This window comes from Octodon degus, unplaced genomic scaffold, assembly GCF_000260255.1.
Source record: "Octodon degus isolate 3935 unplaced genomic scaffold, OctDeg1.0 scaffold00107, whole genome shotgun sequence".
NCBI classification, from domain to species: Eukaryota; Metazoa; Chordata; class Mammalia; order Rodentia; family Octodontidae; genus Octodon; species Octodon degus.
In genome coordinates, this window is record NW_004524683.1 from 3150556 (window position 1) to 3172206 (window position 21651).

A 21651-nucleotide genomic window follows, 5' to 3' on the forward strand; every position below is an offset into this window, starting at 1 on the left:
CTCATCCCCATGTATTAGGTACAGGGTTTCATTATGCAGGTTGGACTCATAGTGATCCTTCTGTTTTTAGTCTCCCCAGTGCTGGGATTACAGGTGTGTGTCACCATGCTGAGACTCAGTCACAAACTCAGCATGCGTTGGGGGTGGGGCTGGCATGCGTTGGGGATGAGGAATCAAAGCCTGGTCCTAGTGCTTACCAAAGCAGGTGCTTAGTCTGCTGAGTTGTCTTGCCAGCCCTGGGTTTTTTTTTTTTTTTTTTTTTGAAGGAGGCTGAAGATACTAATTAACTTTAGTCCACATTAAAAAAAGATAAAACTATGTATAAATATTATAACTAAAGGAGATAAATACTAAAGAAAAATAATCTTCATAATTCTAGAAAAAAAGAGAAATTTAGTTAATATACCAGTAGGTAAGAAGTACAGGAAAACAAAGAGCATAGCAAACATAACAGAAATAAATCAAATATAATGGAAATCTCCATAAAGAAGAAAACAAATAAGATTTCCTATTAAAGATATATTAAAGAAATGACAGAACCAGTTAATGGGTAGAATTCTCACCCTGACTAACTCTGTATGCTGATATCTGTGAACTAACATTACAGACAGCAATGTGTAATACGAAAACCATGCTTAAAGTACCTGTCATTTTGGTCTTCTAAATGCATACTGCTTCTAATGTCACATCAATTATTGCTATGCTCTCTTTAGGTGTGTGTTAAAAAAGGTAACAAAAGTAAACGAAAGACAAGAAAAACAAAATGTAACAGAATTGTACTGCTACAATGTGGAAGATGGTTTGATTTCTAAATATCTGTGTAAAAAATGTATAATTGTTTTTTAACATTCTATAGGGATTTAAATTTTAGAACATTCATGGTTGTTGGAAAATAGTTTCATTTTATGTCTAAGGTATGTGATATTCAGACAGATAGTGATGTTAAGCTTAACTTCCTCTGTTATAGGATAATAATATCATTAAGTTTCTCTTCTGGATGTTTAACAACTAAAGTTTGCAGGCCAAAAATTAGACAGATAGAAGGGCTAAAAAGATAGACAATATTTTGGTCCTGGCCCTTCAAAGTCAGTGAGGACTCAGGACATAAGAGAACCTGTGCTGTGACATCCTGTAACTAAGTGGTATCCCAAATTTTCTTTGTGGAGATTATGGGGCCACAGAGGAAAGCCATTGATCAACAATGCATAGTGTGCCTAAGGAGAGTCACCTAGAGAGAAAAATATTCTCTCAGGCTTTCACAGAGAGCAAATTGGTCAAGCAATGTCCATGACTCATCCAGATGGCTGACACTGACGAAGGATCCATAAGGTGCTGTACATGGTTCCAGGGTAAATCCTGAGGGGATTTGACTGACCTTATCAGATAGGAAAAGTTACATTTTTAGTTATATAGATTTTGCTTTAACTTGGTCTTAACCATCCAGCAGAAAAGTATAAAAATGAAGTATAAAAAGTAAAGTCATGTTAACGTGCTGAGCTGTAAAAGGCTCAAGTCAACAACTTTGGACAATTGCCAGTTGTGCTGATAACTTACTACTAGTATGGACTATTGGACTACTATATTGGGTTATTTTGCTGAATTCAAGTACCTATAGTCTTTGGACCGGCATCAAGTATGAGAAGGTCCTTTAAAAACTTCTCCAAATACAGCTTCTCTAACAGCAATGGAACATCCATCTCTGACAAAACAAAACAAAAAGGGGATATAATTAAGGGATGATTTTGTAGTGAAAAAAAAATGCATACACAAGATAGTTAGGATAGATATACAGCTACTTTCTCTTAGTTCAGTGAGAAGAAAGGTTTGTACTAGTATATTTTAGACAAGATACAATGTCTGCATCTTATCCGTTGAATAACTACTACAAAGACAACAATATGCAATGTATTAATTATTGTAACTGTCCTGCTAACCTGTTTTGAAACTGTTTTATTGCTATTTTATCTTTTTTCTCATTAACATGAATAAAAATTAAAAAAATAAATTACAGAGAAGTGAGAATATAAAGGACAGAAAAAAAAAGCCCAGGCAAATATTAACTAAAGGAAATGTATAGAATATTAATATTACATAAAAGTGAATGTGAGGCAAATAGCATTGGAGGAGTGCTTTCTTTTTCTTTTTCTTTTCTTTCTTTCTTTTTCTTTTTTGATGTAACTGGGGATTGAACTCAGGACCTTGTGCTTGCCAGGCAAGCACTTATTCTACTGAGCCATCTCCCCAGCCTCTGGAGGAGTTTTCCAAGTTGTGAAAATTGTGGACTTATGTGTATAGGTCAGTAACATTTGACAGAATTTGATGGAGAAATACACTGATTGCAATCATAGACCAAAGCTTTCAGAAAATAATGATTAAACCAGATTTTCTTCATTTTTATGGGAAGGTTATTCAGAAAATATGATATGTCTTGTGCATAGTTGGCCTTTTTGGAAATAGTAATTGAGTCTCATTGTTGGACTTTGATCTTTTTGTGGTGGTTTTAGTTTCAGTTAACATTTTAATGGTTTCATATGCTGATGGTGTTGATGTCTGATCATATTAGTCAGCATATGGCCTTATGTGGCTTCTGAGTTGTGAAGTAGTTTTTTTTTTTTTTTTTTTGGTGGAACTGGGGATTGAACTCTGGCCCTTGCGCTTGCCAGGGAAGTGCTTATTCTACTGAGCCATCTCCCCAGCTGAAATTGCTCTTAACTGCAGCTTTGAACTAGTTGCCATTTCTGCAAGCTAGTGTAAATTCCAGTTGCTAATTGGGATGCCTATGTTATTTGAGTAAATGACTGCTATTGAAATAGATGGCTTTTCCTCCTTCTTAGAAAATTACTGGTGAGAAACAAATTATATTAATCTTGAATTAGGCAGATGTAGAATTGCTAGTTGTTGTTTTGAGTGAATGCTGTGAAAGGAGTTAAGTAGTGAACAAAAATTGTGGAGTTCTGGGCTCAACTCTATTAACACTTTGGAAAGATTGCTCTGCTCTGGGCCTCTGATACTACCTAAAAATAGACTCTTAGGCATTCATGACACCACTCACCTTTATTTCCTTCTAGGGTACTTAGCATTTAATTATATTATAAAATCAGTAGTTATTCTGAAAAACAAACTTGCTTTAATATGCAGGCAAACACTCAGTGGATTATGTGGCTTAGTCTTCAGTGAAGTCTTTTACTTCTCATGCCAGATCTAAACCTTAGGACTCATATTTTCTGTTGGCCTATATAAAGAGTTATGACCAGGTCTTCAGAATCAGATGGATTAATGCAACAGGTCTGCCCCATCACCCTAGCTGCAGTAGTTTAGGCAACTCTTTCCCATCGTATACCTATGTAGAAAATGGAAGAGAATTTAGTGAATTGGTGCACAGAAAGTGGAAGAGGAAGCTGCTTGTTTCATTTTTACCTTCTGTGAAACCTAAACTAGTACTTACAGTCTTATGAATAATTCTTATTGGTGCCTTTCTTTTTGTGGGAAAATGTAGAATGAGTGAAAACTGTTATAAATGTTCTTATTATACCTCTCCTTTCTGGGGGAGAATAAGTATGAGCAGAAATTTTATCCTCCTTGTGAAAGAAGACTGCAGGAAAGGCTCCACCCCCACATTCTCCTTATAACGTTAGTCTCTTCTAACTCTTTATATTTGTGTACACTCCACTGTGCCCATTCAACTTTGTAGAGTAAGAGAAAAACTGAGGTATTCCTCTGTGTCTGCTTCTTGAAACCATCTATTTGTGCTGTTAATTGCTGTCCTGGCAAAGAAGTACCATCCTTTGGGTAGTAGGTATATTGATATTCATATAAAGAGTGTACTTTTTTCCCCCTCTCATTCCCTCCTCTCTTATCCTGTTCTGTGCTGTCCTAGCCACTTTTCTATCACCAGTATTAAAAACATAAAAATGAGAAAAGGTAACTAAGAACTGTGGTATGATTCAGTTAATAGAAGAACATTCTGAAGCTGCTTTCAAGTGGTTCTCATCCTGCTTCTCTTTTTCCAGTATGTCACAATCTCTGTACAAGTATGAATTCTTGTAATATTTTTACTTTTTTGTCTGTACTTGACTGTTTCAGTTTTTGTTATATTCTGTCAATACAAGTATTTGGTATAGGTTCTACACGGTCTCACTATGTAGATCAGACTTATAGTGATCCTCCTGTTTTCAGCCTCCCAAGCGTTGATATTACAGGTGCATCCCACCATGCCCAGCCTCAGTTGCCATCTCAGTTGGCCCTTGGGGCAGGGCTGGCTTGGCTCACTGGGGATCAAACCCCAGCCGCTGCCCTTGGCCTACGCAGGCTCATTAGTCTGCTGAGCTATCTGGCTGGCCTTTGTCAACACAAGTAAACTCACATCCTGGAGCTCAGAATGAAAATAATGCTATATGATATTGTCTTTGAATGAGCTAAAGCACTCATTTATATAATTCAGTCTTATGATGGACGGACTGAGATACAGAAAACAGATTAAAGTCTATTGAGGCTTTAGCATCTTTACTTACAACGAGCTAAATGATAATTTTTGCCATCTAGGAGTTTGAAGAAGGGCAAGTGTAATTAAATAAAATAGCATGTATGAGCATTGGCAGCTGGTTAATAGATGAGCCAGAGTTTGGATTTCATAAGGCTCTTAACTTTAAATCACTCATCGTAGAGCCTTTGAGCATCTTAGAGGTAGTGTTTTGACTTTAACTGAAAGGCTCTTCAAAGGGTCACAATCTATGTGGTTCTCAACATCAAATCTCATTATTATTTTGCTCATGTTGAAATAAATTATAGACAGTGCATACTGGCACATAGAAAATGTTCCATACAAAGAATGATCTATAAATATGATGATTTAAATTTAAAATAATTTATTGGGGCCAGGGAGATGGCTTAGTAGAATAAGGGCTTCCCTGGGAAGCTTATGGCATGAATTCAATCCTTGTTCCGCTAAAAAAAATATATATATATATATATATTATGGTAAAAGATACATTCCTACATTCCATGATAGGGTACATTGCTATCCCCTTCAGAACACTGCTTTTCTTGTCAAACACACTTATCCCATAATTCTTAACACTTCCTGAAACAGTTCTAGGATCTTCTTTCTAGTTGCATCGAAACAGTTATCTTTCATGGTTATTTTGACTCTGAGAAAGAACAAGAAGTCACAAGGTACTAGATGCAGTGAGTAAGGCAATTGATGACATATAGTAGTGTTTTTATAAGCCTGAGTTTTTCATTGGATGGCACTTGGCAGCAGTAATTACCATATTTTTTTATTACACCTAATAAAAACAGAGAAGCAAATTTGCAGAACTGCTCCAAAAAGTGGTAAGGCTAGTGTGGTGGCACATACTTGTAATCCTAGCACTTGGAAGGCTGAAGGAAGAGGATTGCTGGGAGTTTGAGGCCAGTCTAGGCTACAAAGTGAATTTAAGGCCAGCTTAAAATGCATAGGGAAACTGTCTCAAAAAAGGAGGACAGGGGATATAGCTCAGAGGTGTGTAACTGCACCTCCCTGGCAAGCCCAAGCTCCTGAGTTCAATTACCAGTACCAAAAAGAAAAAGACAGTGGTAAGAAAATGGCATGAGCGTGTTTTGTGGTGGTGGGAAGGGGAGGAGATTGTTTGAGAGGGGAATTAAGGCCAATGTGTCTTTTACTGTAATAATTTGTTTTAATTTAAACATTTACCATGTGTAGGTGTAGCAGTGGCAACAAACCAGTGGTTTCCATTTAAATGGATGTCGCAAGTGATATAGCACTCAAGAATAGGTGAATGACTGCCAATAAGGGATTCCTTTGAACAAAGTAAATTTATTTGCTTGAAGTCCTGGGGAATGAACCGAATTGGTGCTTGCTAGGCAAGAGCTCTACCATTGAGCTATGTCCTCAGCTCTGAATACATATTTTTATCCTCAAACTAGGAAAAAATATATTTTAAATGCTTTTAATATTGGCAAATAATTTGCTACAGTTTAGTTGGCAGAGATTTTTCTTTTCTTTTTATGTATTTTCCTCATAATTGCTCATCTGTAAGGTTCTAGTACTATGACAGTCTATTAGGTGGCCTATAAAATAATAGTTTCCTGAAAAGTATATATGCAAGTAAATATCTGGAATAAATTATTTTTTCTTCTAAAAGATGTAAAATATTTTATTTTTACAAGAATACCTATTTGCCAAAAAAATTGCAAATCAACAGTGTTATGTGACAATGCATAATTTGATGTATGGTTCTTAAAATAGCTTGACATTTCTCAACAATACATTGACATTCATTTTAAATAAATTATCATGATCGCTGTTGAACTTATTTCTAGCGAATATTATTATTAGACTTTGTGAAAGTACCAAACATTTGAAATATCATTTGGTAAATGTTTCTCAGTAAGGAGCTCCTTAAAGGTGTCTCATTTTAAGAAGAGAATATTTCTCCAAAGTTATTCATTCTGGATGAAAAAAGAAACATGTCCCCAATTAAAGCATCAATGGAGATCACAACACATCTAATTGGAGTGGTGTACCAAACCCATTTATACAGTTTACTGCCTATTGATAGGTCACTGACTACTGGGATTAGCTTGTTAGGCTCACACTTTGAAAAGGAACTGCAGGTATTCTCCATGACTGGGAGAACTGATTGATTTAATGGATAGTCAGAAACTTGGTCAGTAATACATAAAACAAAAATCAATGTGTCTACAAATAAAATTTTTTTCTTTTTTTTCCCGCATGCATAGAATTATGCTTTAACACTTTTGCTGTGTAGTTACTACTTTATGGATCCCAATATATCACTGTCACCACTAATTACATTTTTATTAATCTTGCATATTTTGGTTATTTTTAAATCAAATATATCACTATATGGATAAGTAGTAATTATAGATATAAGGCAACCAGAACTTTGAAATTATCATGAAAAATGTTATTAGGAACTGAATGAAACAAAACGTTTGTTTATCTAAACATATTTAATTGCCAGCAAAGAAAGCAATTAAAAGTAGCTGCAAAGTAAGAGGCTAACCTTTGTTAAACGTGGTTTTAAGATTGTTACAGAACTTGTGGTGATGATAACATGGTGTCTTAGAGGATGTTAACAACTGTAACAGAGTGTTAATTAAGAATGATGTCATCTGCAGCTCAGAATTATTAGTATTATATGTTAGTTTAGTTGGACAAGAGCAAAGCCTAGTTTCAGTTATGATAATAACTCAGTCATATTTATAGTGCAAAGATTAACATTTTATTTTTATGCTGTTCCTGAGACAATTTAAAAATCCTGAATGAAATACAATCATATGTAAACATCAAGGCCCTAGCTCATTTACATATGTGCCAGATTTTCAAACTGATTGCTGTTTGAACCTAATCTGTCATTGCTGGCTGCATTAGCTACAACAAACATTACATTTACATATTGATTTCTTATTTTGTTTTAGTGTAAATAATCTATAATTATAGTAAATTTGGTCTTTTGTTGACAAGAGCTCGTATGTCTCTGTAAGTTTAGAATAGAAATTTAAATTGCCATGTGTCATGTTTTTTAATTTAAAATCTGATGTATCTAAAAGGATAAAAAGATCCTTGTAGATCACAAAATATTCAAGAGATAAGGGGAAAATGTAGTGCCTTTTGGAAAGGTAAATTACAAAGTATTAATGAAAAATTCAGTAGTCTATTCTAAATTATATGCATTCTTATAATAAAAATCAGTCATATAAAAAATTACTAGTTTTGTTTCAACATGAGGTCCTATTCTAAAAATAAAATGTAGTGCAAATGTACTAGATAGTCATTTTCTATTGATTAGTTTTGTTTAAAATAACCAGTGAAAGAAAAGAAACAGCATATACCACAGCAGGAATGAAGTGATACTTTTAGTCTCAGTATTGGCATTAATACTGTACTCATCTTAACTATACATACAACATTGATTTAAGCAGTACAATTTTACTGCTGACAACTCAGAACTGTCAGTGGGCATACAGTATTATTTAAGCAGCCGTGATAGCAAACCTATGGTTCCTATTTATACTGATAGAAAATGTGTTGTACTTTTGAAGTTAAAAATATTGGGTCCCGGGACCAATGAGATAGCTCAGCAGACTAAAGTGCCTGCTTAGGCAAATTTAGGCAAACACAGGGCCAGGTTCAATCCCCTAGCACCACATGCTGTTCCAGCACCCCTTTTCCCCAGAGCAGGCTGAGCTGGGTATAGAGGCGCACGCCTATAATCCCAGAGCTGGGGAGGCTGAAAGCTGGAGGATCACTATGGGTCCAAGCTGCATAGTGAGACCCTGCAACAACCAAATACATTAATAAATAAACAAACAAACAAATAAATAGTTAGGCCCTTTGAGTTAGAAAAAGTGCGGCTATTACATTGTTTAAGCATGTTTCTTACGGCTGAGTTTTTAAAGTGGAAATGTAATTTATGTACAACATATGCACAATTATTAAGTGGTTCCAGGATCTATGAGTTTTAGCACAAACATTGTTTTCTACCTTGGATTTTAGTGACTGATATTTCAGTTTGGATGTGAGTGTACAGGTGTTAGTTAGCATTCTGTTTAGAAGCCTATACTAAATGGATGACAGATTTTTACTTGAATGGTATGAATACAAAAGTTCGAAAAGCTCTTACATTACTAATGTTAGGCTGCTATAACAGAATATAATAGATGGACTGACTAATACAACAGGCATGTTTCTTATAGTTCCAGAGGCTGGGTGAATTCCATGGTGCCAGGATCAGGGTGCCAGCAGATTGATTTCCTCGTGAGAGTACTTATCCTGGCTTGGCTGCCTTCTTGCAGTGTTATCACTTGGTAGAAGGAGGAGCTGGTGGTCTCTCTCAGTCTGACTTTATTTATTTATTTATATTTTGAGAAAAGGTCTCACTGTGCAGTTCAGCCTGGCCTTGAGCTCTCTTAGTAGCCCAGGCTGGTCTTGAACCCTACAATCCTGCCTCAAGAAAAGTAATCCTATCACAAGACTCAGCCTCATAACCTTATCTAAACTTAATTAAATCTTAGAGGACACATTTCCAAATAATATCATTATTAGTGTAATAAATTATTAGTGTAAATTCAAAGCTCAACATATGAATTTTGGGGAAGAACACAAACTTAAGTTTGTAACAATCTTAAAGTCTAAGCTTTAATTTATCTCTCTTAGTCTTGTTGCTTAATTTTGATGAATTTATGCTTTATAATAGTGAATTCCTCCCTTAGAACTGTAATGTTTTAATCGGTACCACACTGGCCAAATCTATAGACAGACTTTCAAAAGGAATTCAGTATTTGAGGAATTGAGTTAAAGAAAATCTTTCAGTTCATATTGTTATCCTTGTTTCAAGATACCTTCCCTTATGAACATGCTACTCTATGAAATGGGCTTGCTGCTGGAAGGGAGCCATTCTTCTTTATTCTTCAAGAGTTAATGACAGAATTCTAGCTACTTGGTAACTAAAATGACAGTTTTTCTACTGTAATGTAGCCTTAACCTTAAAAATATCACTACATTGCATGTATTAAATACCGTTAAACTTTTTCCTGACCTGTTAAAGTCTTCTCCAAATAAGAAATTAGTTCAGTCAAGATGATACAGACTGAACTATTATATGTATTTTCTCAGTGTTCTTGGTATTATCATGCTTGACATATGAGTGCTAATAATATGTTTTTATTTTCATGTACAGAAATGCCTGTACTTGGCTTCAGTTTTACTTAATTGGGGTTAGTATTAAAGCTTTTCATACATAATTTTCCTTACTAAAAAGTAGAAGTGAATGTAAAATGTATAAATTAAGTCATTAATTTAAAATTACATTGACATTAGGAGGCAGGTAGTTGACATACTATGTTCTTGATAAATATTCATAGTTAAATTAGAATGTCATCTTTCCAGGTAATATATGTTATCCTGCTAATAAGAACAGTGGAAGCCCAAAACTTGTGGACAAAGAAGAGAGTAGCTGTTTACTCAAATTATTTCTGAAGCTGTGTGGACGGCTTCAATGTTGATTCTGAGTTATACTGAGAATTGTAGTGAATGGTTATCTTTTTGTTTTTAGATTTCCCTATGTTACATGCTACCTGATTTCTTCCAGTTTTAAAATTAAGAAACTAACCTGCTATATGGTTTGTCCTTGTAGTTCCATCTGCTTACAAAGCTGAGACAGGAGGGTTGCTTGAGCCCAGGCTTTTTGGGCCAGCCCTCATACTTACTTAAAAAATAAATAAAAAAAACCTATTAGACAAATTAGGAGATCCTCTATGTATAAAATGTCCAGTGCTCAGGGTTCCTACTAAGAACTTAATGCTGTTAGCTCTTTTTGTTTCATTTTGTTGCAAATACTGACAACAGAACCTAGTATATGATTTTGATTACATTTTAAACATCAATTTCAATCTGCTTCTGAAGGCAGAACAAGGACTGTTAGTTTTGATGACCCCCTTATCTGCTTGTAGAAGTCAAGCCATATCTTTGCTGGTAAATGTTAATATCTCAGTGGAAAATTATAATGGAGAAAAAATTAAAAATAAGGAGAGTACATGTTCTGTTCATGTAAATATGTGTTGCATTGAGTTAAACCTCATGCTGCTTTGAAAAAGTTTCTACATTGCTTTTACACTTTTTACCTCTGTCAGTTGATGAGAAAACATGCCATTTAAAAGAAAAACAGTGAGTTGTGATGGCACATATTTATAATCCCAGCACTCAGGGAGGCTGAGGCAGTAGGATGTCATGTTGAAGGCCAGTATTGGCAGTTTAATGAGATAGACTAGCTCTCTTTGTCTGTCTTTCTTTGCTTCAGTGTCTCTTCCTGCCCTGTAGTTCAGACTGGCCTTGAATTCATTGTGTAACCCAGGCTGGCCTCAAACATCCAGCAATTCTCCTGCCTTGGCCTCCCTATTGCTAGGATTACAGGCATACACCACCACCAGTTCCAGGTATATTACATTATTTCTGAAATAAGTATTTTGGTTGAAAATTCTTAGACTCTAAAAATCAAAGGTTGAAGTAGGGTGAATGACTTTGCGTCTTGAATGGGACTGAATACTTCAAGATGGCCTAACTATGGCAGACTCTCCTTACTAGCCTCTTACACTAGTAGAGAGATATTTGCTCCTGGATGCAGCAAAGTCCCAACATTGTATTAGCTCATTTCTTTATTATTATTCTCATTTATATTTTATTTTTTGCTTATTCCTTTAGACTTAGCAGTTAAGATTTGCCAATAAAGTCTTTGTAAGCACACACACACACACACACACACACACACACACACACAGTTCATATGCTAGTTTCTGTGGGAAGCATTCACAGTCTCATTTATTTTTATTTTATTTTATTTTTTTAGTACCAGGAATTGAACTCTGGACCTTACTCTTGCTAGGCAGGCAGTGTGCCACTGAGCTATATCCCTGGGCTCCTCCTGTCTAATTTAGATACTCTTTTGTTTCTATAGTTCCTTAGGAAAGCTGGTGTTAGAGTTCTTAGCACATAGCACTGTATGTGAATTATAGGATGCTGGTCTGTTAATCCCTCAGTAAACTCAATGAAGGCAGAAATACATTCTTAACTGGGTTTACTTTCTTGGAACCTGGAGGGCAATATAATCATTGGAGTAAGACTTGTAAACTTCTACTTACTTTATTTCATTATGTTAAGTAATGTGACATCAGTTTTTTTAATCTGTAAAAAAGAAATAATAACTTCATAAAGTTGACATGAAGCTCTTAATGCCTGATACATGCCATTTAGGGCTATCCATTGTTGTTTGGGACTAGATATTGTTGTTAATAACTATTTGAATGGATCAGATTAGGATCTGAAGTAAAGATAATACCCTTATTTGTTCCTCCAAACAAACTAGTCTCACTAACATCATGTATGTGGTAGATCAACGCCTAATAAGACCTATAACAAAACAGTACTATTAGTCTGGATAAATTAAACATAAAATACATTTATACCCAGTGTTAACAAAATTTTGTCTGCATAAACTTCCACCACATAAGTGCTGTGTACATCTTTTTGTTGTCATTATAAGACTGAAAAAATATAGGTATCCCTCAAAATTGTTATATTTTCAGTAAGTTATAATGGGTCATTTTATATAAAAAACCCCATATGCAATAAAATTGCTTGGCTTTTTATTATTCATAACTATGAAGGAAGAATTATTTTTTTCCAAAAAAAGCAACAGAATTTAGAGTAGTTTCATGCTTAAAATAGGGTCTTATACATGGTAGACATTCAATAAATGTTATTGAATGATTTACTTGTGAAGGTCAAACAACTAGCCCTAGTAGATCTGGCTCTTTGAGTCTGGTGCATTTTAAGCCTCCTTCCTACATATCTGTCAGCTCTTTAACCTTCCAGTGTATCGTCCCCACACCTATATAGGAATTAGAGAACTAGACTAAATTTTTGTTCTTCTCAAAGTCTGACAGTTGATGGTGATCTTAGCAAACGAGTTTGCAAAGTTGTAGCAGAAATCTGCTAGTCAAGAACAAACCTATCCAAGCCACTGCAAATGAAAGCAAGCACTAGGAATATTAAACATATATATAGATGCGTATGTAAAGATAAAGGTGAACCTATATAATGATCAAGTTTTCTGGAACTGAGATCTTTAGTCTGTCATTAGAAGCTTTTCATAATAGGTCTTTCAGATTTTTCTCTAATACAAACCTTTCTTAAGGTTATTACATTTCTTCACCACTTTTTGTGCCTTTCCTTATATTCTCCAATTTCCATTTCTGTTCAAGTCATTGTCAGAAATCATCCTCCTTATATCTGATTGTCAAAATCCTCTTTCTTCTTTGTAGTACTTTATAGCACTCTCCCTTCTCCCTGTTCTCACATCTAGTTATTTGAACCTATGAATAGTTTATCTTGAGGTCAGTGATTATGTCTTTTGTTCCTGTATTATTCTAAATAATATGAGTCAGATAATTAGAGAATGTACAAATTAATGTTGAACTTCTAGCAGGCAAATATCTTACTCATCTTGTATTCCCCGAGCAGTCCAACTTTGTGGGAAAAAGGAGGCTTCATTTAAAGAGTGTAGAAATAAATATGTTATAAATTGTATTCCATTCTCTATAGTTTCGTGAGCTTGGGCAATTACTTAACTTTTCTGAACCATAGTTCAGAGTAATATAATAGCTTGGGCAGGATAAGAAAAGGAGAGTCACTAGTTATCTGCACTTAATAATTTGCAAAAACTATACCATCAATCTACTAAGGGATTAAATTGAATCACATTCTAGTATTCTAATTGACAGTGGTGATACTAATGAATAATAACATAGTTGCCTTCAAAAACATCTTGGATTTAAGACTTCCTCACTTGAAACAAAGAAGATCATAAAAGGCGTGCTTTAATGAAGTGATAAAATATGTAGTGTAGAAATTCAGAGGAGAAGATGAGGTCAATAGTAAATACGAGTGTTTGGCCTGAATGATGCGCTGAAAGCCATTTGGTATATGGAGGGGAGTAGGAGGATGAGAACATACAGACTGAATGTGTGGTTTCTTTCTTTTCTCTCTCTCTCTCTCTTTTTTTTTTTTTTTTTTTTGACATTTAAGGAAGTCCTTCTAGTTGTAGAACAAAAGCCTAATTTCAGAGAATAGTTGTGAGATGTTTGTGAAGGGCTGTGACACTTTGAGCAGGCTCTCTGTTATGCATCACTTCAACCACACATATATATTTCACTTGGATATTTTAGAAACCCATTGGGCCTCATGTTTGAGCCTTCTTTGCTTCTATCCTTCCCTCCGATACCCTTTATTGTAGTTACATTGAACATTTTTCTGTTGGTTAAACATGGTCATTTTTCTGGCCTTACTGTACTTTTCTCCCTCTGAGCCAAGGATTGACCTCCCAGGGTCTCACACATACCAGCAAGCAGTCAACCACTGAGACCTCACAGCACTTAAGTTCTCAGTAGCTTTTAGCATAATTGCCATAGCCCTCCTAATCAAAAGTTATTTCTCTTACAGTAGACTTAATTTTTTTTCTCATCTGTCAGTCTCCCTTAAAGTGACTCCTTTCTCTTTACTTGATTTCAAATGATTAGAGTACCCCAGCCCACCTTAGGCCCTTTGCTTTTCTCTAGGTAAGGTATTTCCCTAAGTGATTTGTTTTGGTCTCGAAGTCTTAAATACTGCCTGCAGTGCTCTGAGGTTTTCTTACTTACCTTTTGACTCTTATATTCAACTATGTAACATTTCTTCTTAGATCTCTAATAAGCGTTGCAACTTAACGTATCTAAGACTTTACTCTTAATTTCCCCATTGAGGTTTCTTTGTTAAATTACATTGTGTTCTTTTGTTTGCTGAGGCCAAAATCCTTGGGGTTATATTTTTTTTTCTCATTTTCTAGCAATAAACTGTCTAGCTTCTACCTCTCAAATGAATTCTGAAGTTTACAACTCCTCACCATATGTACCTCTAACATCCTAGTCCAAGCTACCATTTTTTCTTCTGAATTTGTCACCAGCTGAGTCTTATCTTCCTCTTTATTTTTTCTGTTATTTTTTCAGTGTAGGTAGAACAGCGAGAGTAATCTTGTATAAATGTGAATCTGTCAGCACTTATCATTTTCCAGTGATTTTCCTTCACAATTACTATAAGGACCTATATGATTGGACTTCTGATCTTTTTATCATCACACTAGCCTCAACTTTTATGTCACTTCCTCTGAGATGCCTTCTACTGTTCTGTTGAAAGTAATTGCCTTAATCTTCTGTTATCTTGTATGTTATAATCAATTCAGTTTAATTTTCTTCACAGTACTTAAATTATCTTTGTCTCTTTCATTAGAATGTAAGTTTCACGAAGCATGAATTATGGTTTTCTTACTGCTGTTTACCAAGCAACTAGAATAGTGTCATCACATAGGTAGGTGCCTAGTAAGTGAATGAACATATCTTCCCATTTATTTTCTTGTGTAAAAAGTTCTGCCCTCCTCTGTTCCCCCAAACAAAATGAAAAACTCTTATTCCTTCTAAGTGGCAAACTCTTAACGTCCTCCTTTTTCGTTTTGTAATTTCACTGATGGTTTCCCCTAATTTGTTATGCATTTTCTTCTTTATTTTCATTATACTTGTCTTTCACTTTCTCTGTACATACTATGTTATACTATGATTGTTTATGTATTTGTTTGCTAGGACTGTTAGTTTTTCTTGGAGAAGAATCATGTATTTTTATTTGAATTGGTTTCCTTAGCATCTGAAATAATGCAGAGCATTGAGTTAATGTTGATCAATAAATGAATCAAAGTCTTAACTCCAGTGGTAGGTTTTCAGAAGATAACATTGCTGTGTGAGATACAAAAATAAACAAGATTCTCACCTTCTGGCAATTCATTTTGTTCATTATTCAGCAAATATGCAGTACCTGGCATATGCCTAAAGCGTAAGGCTGCAGTGACAAAGTTCTTGGCCTCAGAAGAGCCTATTTTAATCAAGTATGATTTGCTTTGGTTTTGATTAGTAACTGTTCATGATACATACATATTCTTAGTCTGTAATTAACCTGTGAACTTTATTAAAGCAATAGGACAGTGTTGCTAATTTTAATCTTTGTGTTGTGTATATGTTTATCACATAGCTATAGATTGGCAAAAGTGGTTTGATTTAGTACACCCTGAATATTTCCCTAATGCTATGGGCATATCTGAATTATACTTTAAGGCAGCAGTATGGGTTATTCAGGTACATTAGTGGTAGATTCTAATTTTTATTATTGATAAAAATAGTGTTTCTTAAAATTGATTAAAAAATAGAATAGTGACATGTTTCATAATGTGTGTGGCTGTTTCCGTGTGTTCTTTGTGGTTCTGATGCATTTCTAATTTTGAAGGTTTTGGCATAGAATTTAAAATATGTTGGTCTGAATTCTCCAACTTCTAAATTTTGTATATTGCTGAGTCCTAAGTGAAAGTACAATTATTTTGAAGGAGTTTTAGTTTAACAATGAAAGTTCTGTAGATTTATATTATCTTCTGAATTTTGGCTGAAATTGTGTTTCTATTCTTATATACTTCATGAATATAAACAATAGTTTCATACTTTTAGAACAGCTGTTTCACTTATAATTGAATAAAAGTGTACATTTTAGTAGCATATTGGAAATTGATAAAATTGATAGTTCTTTTGGAGGAAATTAACATATGACTTGTGGAAAGTTATACATATGCAGAGTGTTTAGGGTTGAAGTTGAAAACAGCTTGGTTGAGAAGGAGTTAACAGGTTAGCTCCCCTTGGTTGTTCTCAGCATGCTCTCTTGCCTTTATGAGCTGCAAAGATGATAACATTGGGCCCGGACATGCCTGTGTGGAGGTTAGGGTACTCCTGGGGTTTTTGCAGCTAGCTGTAAAGCAAGCTAGAACTTGTTCATCTCTGAGTTTCTTGTTTTTCTTTCAACCCTTTCAGTGCCCTGCAGGAGTCATTAAATCAAAACTTCATGCTGATCATCACCCACCGAGAAGTCCAGCGGGAGTACAACCTGAACTTCTCAGGAAGCAGTACCATTCAAGAGGTGAGTTATGTCTCACAGCTAAGGAATAAAGGTAGCTCATTATAGCTAATGTTGACCCTGTTAAAGAGGGCTTATCTCTTCTGGTTGGAAACTCTCTTTATGTTTCATTATTAAATTCTTAATTTTAATTAACCAGAGCATCAGTGATTACTGTAGACACACTAAATGACTTGACCTAGAAAGATAGATATGATAAATTGGAGTTCTTGATAATTTTTAAACCAGTCTACTACAACCTGGTTTAAGAATAATACATTATCATGTATTTCATAGTTTTAGAGGAATCATCCAAAATAATAATTTAGAAATTATTAGCAACATTCATTTTGGATAATCTTTATATCTCATTTTAAAAGTTACTCTCAGATATATTATGTATTTGTATTGTATGTTCTTCTGTTTCTGAAAGGAATGTGAGGAGGGTATTTTAAAAGAGCCCAATCTTACCATTGGACAGTATTTGTATGTGTTGTTGGAGACCCCCATTCAGTTCTGAATATCTGAGAAGAATATGTTTATCAATGTTGTCTTCGATTGTCCAAGATAGGCCACTGTTTCAAAATAGAACCTGTCCCAAGAGACATGAGGTACCTTCTAAGGATGCCTTTGGCCCCACCCACCTAAGAGCCAATAATTCATCTCCATAGAGGATAGAACATTTAAGGCTGTGACAGAACTTGTGTATTTAGAAACACTGGTACAGTTACTGTGTTATATTACTCCACATAACTTATGAAGCAACAATCATATTTTGTCTGTTAATTTTTAATGAAACAATCATAGATTATTAATCTTGGATTCTTTGATAATTTTCTCTTAGACTATATTGCTTAAAATAATTATTAATGTCATCTTGATGTTAGTCTTACCTTTTTTTTTTTTTTTTACAAGTATGTGAATTGTCTCAGTAATGGCTAGATTATTGATGTTTTCAATATCTTATGTTTTGTCAATGAATTTTATCTAAGTTTTACATAATTAATTCATTGCTTCCCCCCCATTGGTTACTTACTAATGGTAACTAAAGCATTTAACATTTTGCCTGACTTCTAAATTGAATCATAGTTTTACTTACTTTGAATTTTTTCAGGATTTTAGTGTGCATGAATTGGCATTTTATTTTTAAATCTTAAAATTTGTATTTTGTGCTTTTTGTGTGCTTTGCTTTAAATTTAAAGTTTTAATATCATTTTTGTTTTTACATTATAAAAATTTTTACTATGGTTCTATCAGAGTTATTACAGGGTAAATATAATAGTAATATCCAAATTATATATGTAGTTTAATTTAGCAGTGAAATTAGGTTTCAAAATAACTCCAGCTTAATCAGTAATACAAAATAAGAGATAAATTATTGTTTTGTTGATTTGCCTTTTTAAATTGAATAGTATAATTACTAAAGAATAAAGACTAATTTTTCTTTCTCTTTGGAATTTTCATAGCTAAAGTTTTCATTTTTATAAAAACTCTTGGATTTCTCTATCTTGGGTATGTTTCAACATTCTCCCACAAGAGGGCAGAAAGGACTATTAAGCTGATAGCCTAAAAATACCATTCAGTGTTTTCAAATAGCTTCTCTTATATTAACAAAAAGGAGCATAATGGCCAAGTTATTGTTTGATTTACAGATAATTGGCATATTGCAGGGAGGAGACTTAATTTCACCCTTTTAAATTAAACAGGGAGATTTAAAAAGACATAAAATATTCATTAATGTTCGGTGATTATAAAGTAGTGGCATATATTTATTTTGCCTTTATTACTGTTTCGATGGGAAAATACTGCAAATATTTCCGAAATCGAGTTGGCCATACTGACAAGTTGAAATGTTTAAGCAGCGTTAATGCAATCTGCTCACACCTGATATCCTATGCAGAATGATTCAAAATGACTACATCAATTATTAAAAGAAATATTTAAAATTCTGTAAATGTGCCATAGTGTGCCACAGTTGGCTGAAACTGTTCCCTGTGGCATAGTATTTAGATTATCAAATAAATTTTAAGCTTCAAAGACTTGAAAACAGTAAATCTTTTTCCTACCATTTTTTGTCCTTTGAAAAATACTCCCAAAATATTTTTCGAAAGATAGATACCCTTATGTATTTCTTGGCAAGAGTTTCTTCTTTTTCAGAAGTTATTTTTATATAATATTTTGAAATATTAGTTGCTAAGAAAAAATTAAAGCAGTTGTTTCTAATACTTTTCTGTTAGTAGATAGGTCCATGTGGGCTATTTTATTTTGCACAACTTAGAAAAAGAATATGGAGAAAAAGAGTTAGGATCACCTCTGTAGACCTACTGCTGACTTTTGCTCTTCAGTTTGTGGATCACTGTGGGATGGGGTAGCTTAAAGACTAGGAAAGGTACATCTTATACTTAAGATGTATACTTAAGTACATCTTATTCTTTATTATTGTATGACTAAATTTCAGTTTAATTGCACTAATTGTGTTGTATTTAAAAACACAATCCTGAAATTTGCAGTCATATAAGTTGTACAGTTTTTATTGTTGCTGTGCAAATGTAGTGCTATCAATCTTATATTGTAAATTAATCTTTGTCATTAATTTCAGCAATCTCTTTTTAGTATTAAACCCACAAATTAATTTTAACCAGTATAACACATTGAGAACAAGGAAGAAATTTAAAAGAAATATCTTTGATCATTTTTAAAAGTGTAGTGTATTATTTTTATATTCTAGGTGAAAGTCTTGGATTTTTAAAATAAAGCTTTTATAATTTTTTTCACCCCAAAGATAATTTTTGTTAAATAAGATTAAAATTTTACTGATTTCAACTGCTTGGACAAAATACATTTTTCAAAATAGCAAATTAGATAATAGAACCAAGATGCAGTCTGCATTTTGAATAAATTCTTCAGTGACCATATGTTTATGCAAGTTAGTGCTGGATAAACCCATGGTTGTACAAGTGTTTGTTCATTCTGACTCTGTGCCGACTCTGTGGTCTGCTGCCTTACGATGCACGACTTCTGTCCTTTGGGTGCTCCAGATTTTAATTCAGACTAGTTAGTTACTGAGGTTTTTGATTTTGATTTTTTTTTTCTGCTTTAAGTTTTCAACAAATTCTTCTACTTATATTAGCCTCCTATTTGAGAAGGCAGTATTCGAATAAAAATAAAGAGTTGCATGTGATCATAAGAAGAAAAGTCCTTTGTCTTTTCCATTTGATAAAACAGCTTATAAAAAATAAATAATATGATGGTAATTTTGTGACAGTTTAAATATACTATGACAACAAGTCTATGACAGTCTATCTTTTGGGATCTTAAATTAGCTACTTGTCACACTTTGAAATGCTGAATTTCCTCAAAAATTTAAACATGTGTACCTTATTTTAATCATTTTTTTTACACTGAGATTTCAGATTTTTAGCAGTTAATTGTACATATTCAAGTAATTCTAGTACTATTAAAGATCTATAGTTTCAGATGTACTTGGATTGAACTTAAAATAGGAGGGGAAAAAGATTGATTTGCCTTCTGCAAATCCCAAACCCAGGTGTGGAAAAGGATATAAAGTCCTTGAAATCAAGCCAACTTTTCTTGGAAACTAATTCTTTGTTGTCTATCTTATTATTGCAAAAGCTTCTGTTAGGTAAAATATCTACTTTTCTTTGGAGATGTCATACAAAGTTAACACCTGACCCAGAATAACAAAGATAAGAAACCCAAGTATTTTTAGTGTAGAATCATGTCGTATTACTTCTCTATTACAGTGAGAAGCAGGTAAATAGCTACTGGAATTATTTAAATCCTCTCCTAAGTTTCACTTTACTGCACAATTCTCACTGTTCTTACTGATGTTGATTTAGTTCTCAATGGAAATGGAAGGAGAAAATTGACCACCTATAAAGCTCTATCTTGCAGGAAGTAGTAGCACATTTCACTACTAGGACTGTGTGGCACAGACTAGTGATTAATTAAGTGGAATGCCAGTAGGGCTTGATTTAACGTGAAGAGGTGAACTAAATACCTAAGTCATACCATTTCTTTAAAATAATTGTGAAATTATGAGGCCAATTCTTATTCTGAAACTTTGATCCTTATGTCAGTTTTTGTGTATTGTGCTTATTTTTCTAGTTACTACTCTCAACTTGCTTGGCATATATATTTAATGGTGGTAGCCAGTAACAGTTATGAAATTTTTTTTACAGGAACAGTTTTCTAGGAGTGAATTGACTATAATTTCTTAGCTAACATGCCCTTTTTCTAAATGTTTTAAAATATTGGATGGGGTTTTAGGGAGTGTGTGTGTGTATGTTTTCCTTTTTTTTTTTTTTGGTTAGTTTGTTTGTTTTCCAGGTAGGGGGCTTGCTGGCAAGAACTGAAGAGTGAGATAGCTGAGAATATGCATATGCAAGAGAGTAAATTAAGTTGTGGGCTTCTTTAATTAAAAGTTTAAATGGTTTGTTTTTAATGCAAGATAAGTGACATATATTAGCTCAACTAAAATAAATAATTTTAATTAATGTATGTTATAGTTGATTTTTTAAAATTTAAAATCACAAATGACATCTTGGCAAGGGAAAGATCATTTCTTAAGCAACTGGGCAGTGAATTCACTCTTACTCAGTGTACAGAAAAGATTATGAGTTTCTTTTTAATATGCATATATATTATTGGTTTCAAGTTGCATTTTAAAATTGAGATCTTTTGAAAAATAGCACTACAAATGTACAAATCAGCAGTGATTATTTTGTAAATATTGAAGTTTTCTGTGATTCTTATTAAATTATTTCTTCAGGAAATAAGTTGAATATTCACAAGATATATGTTTGTAAATGACAAGTCTCTCCCCAACCCCAAAATATTTTAGAACAGTAATGAAAAATTTTTTTTCACTCCATGTAAGTATTTATTCACTTGCATTTCAAGAAGATGCAAGCAATGCAATTTTTTAAAAAATTAGGATAATACTTTAGCCCGTTGTTAACTGAAAACATGTATCCTGGTCATCTTAGCCTACTGTGTTTTATAATCTGTGATTTGTATGTTGGTAATACTTATGCAAGATTATGTTCAGGTATCAGAAACTAATAAACGTAAGACATTTTTATATGCAAGAA

At 33.7% G+C, this 21651-nt stretch overlaps 1 protein-coding gene across 1 annotated transcript in view; it reads left to right on the plus strand.

Annotated features, from left to right (window-relative positions):
• Faf1 (Fas associated factor 1) overlaps positions 1 to 21651 on the plus strand; it is a 424408-nt gene that overhangs the window by 166925 nt on the left and 235832 nt on the right. Inside the window, exon 7 of the mRNA XM_004639141.1 lies at positions 16456 to 16561. Coding sequence (XP_004639198.1) covers positions 16456 to 16561 — 106 coding nt within the window. The remainder of the gene's footprint in view (positions 1 to 16455; positions 16562 to 21651) is intronic.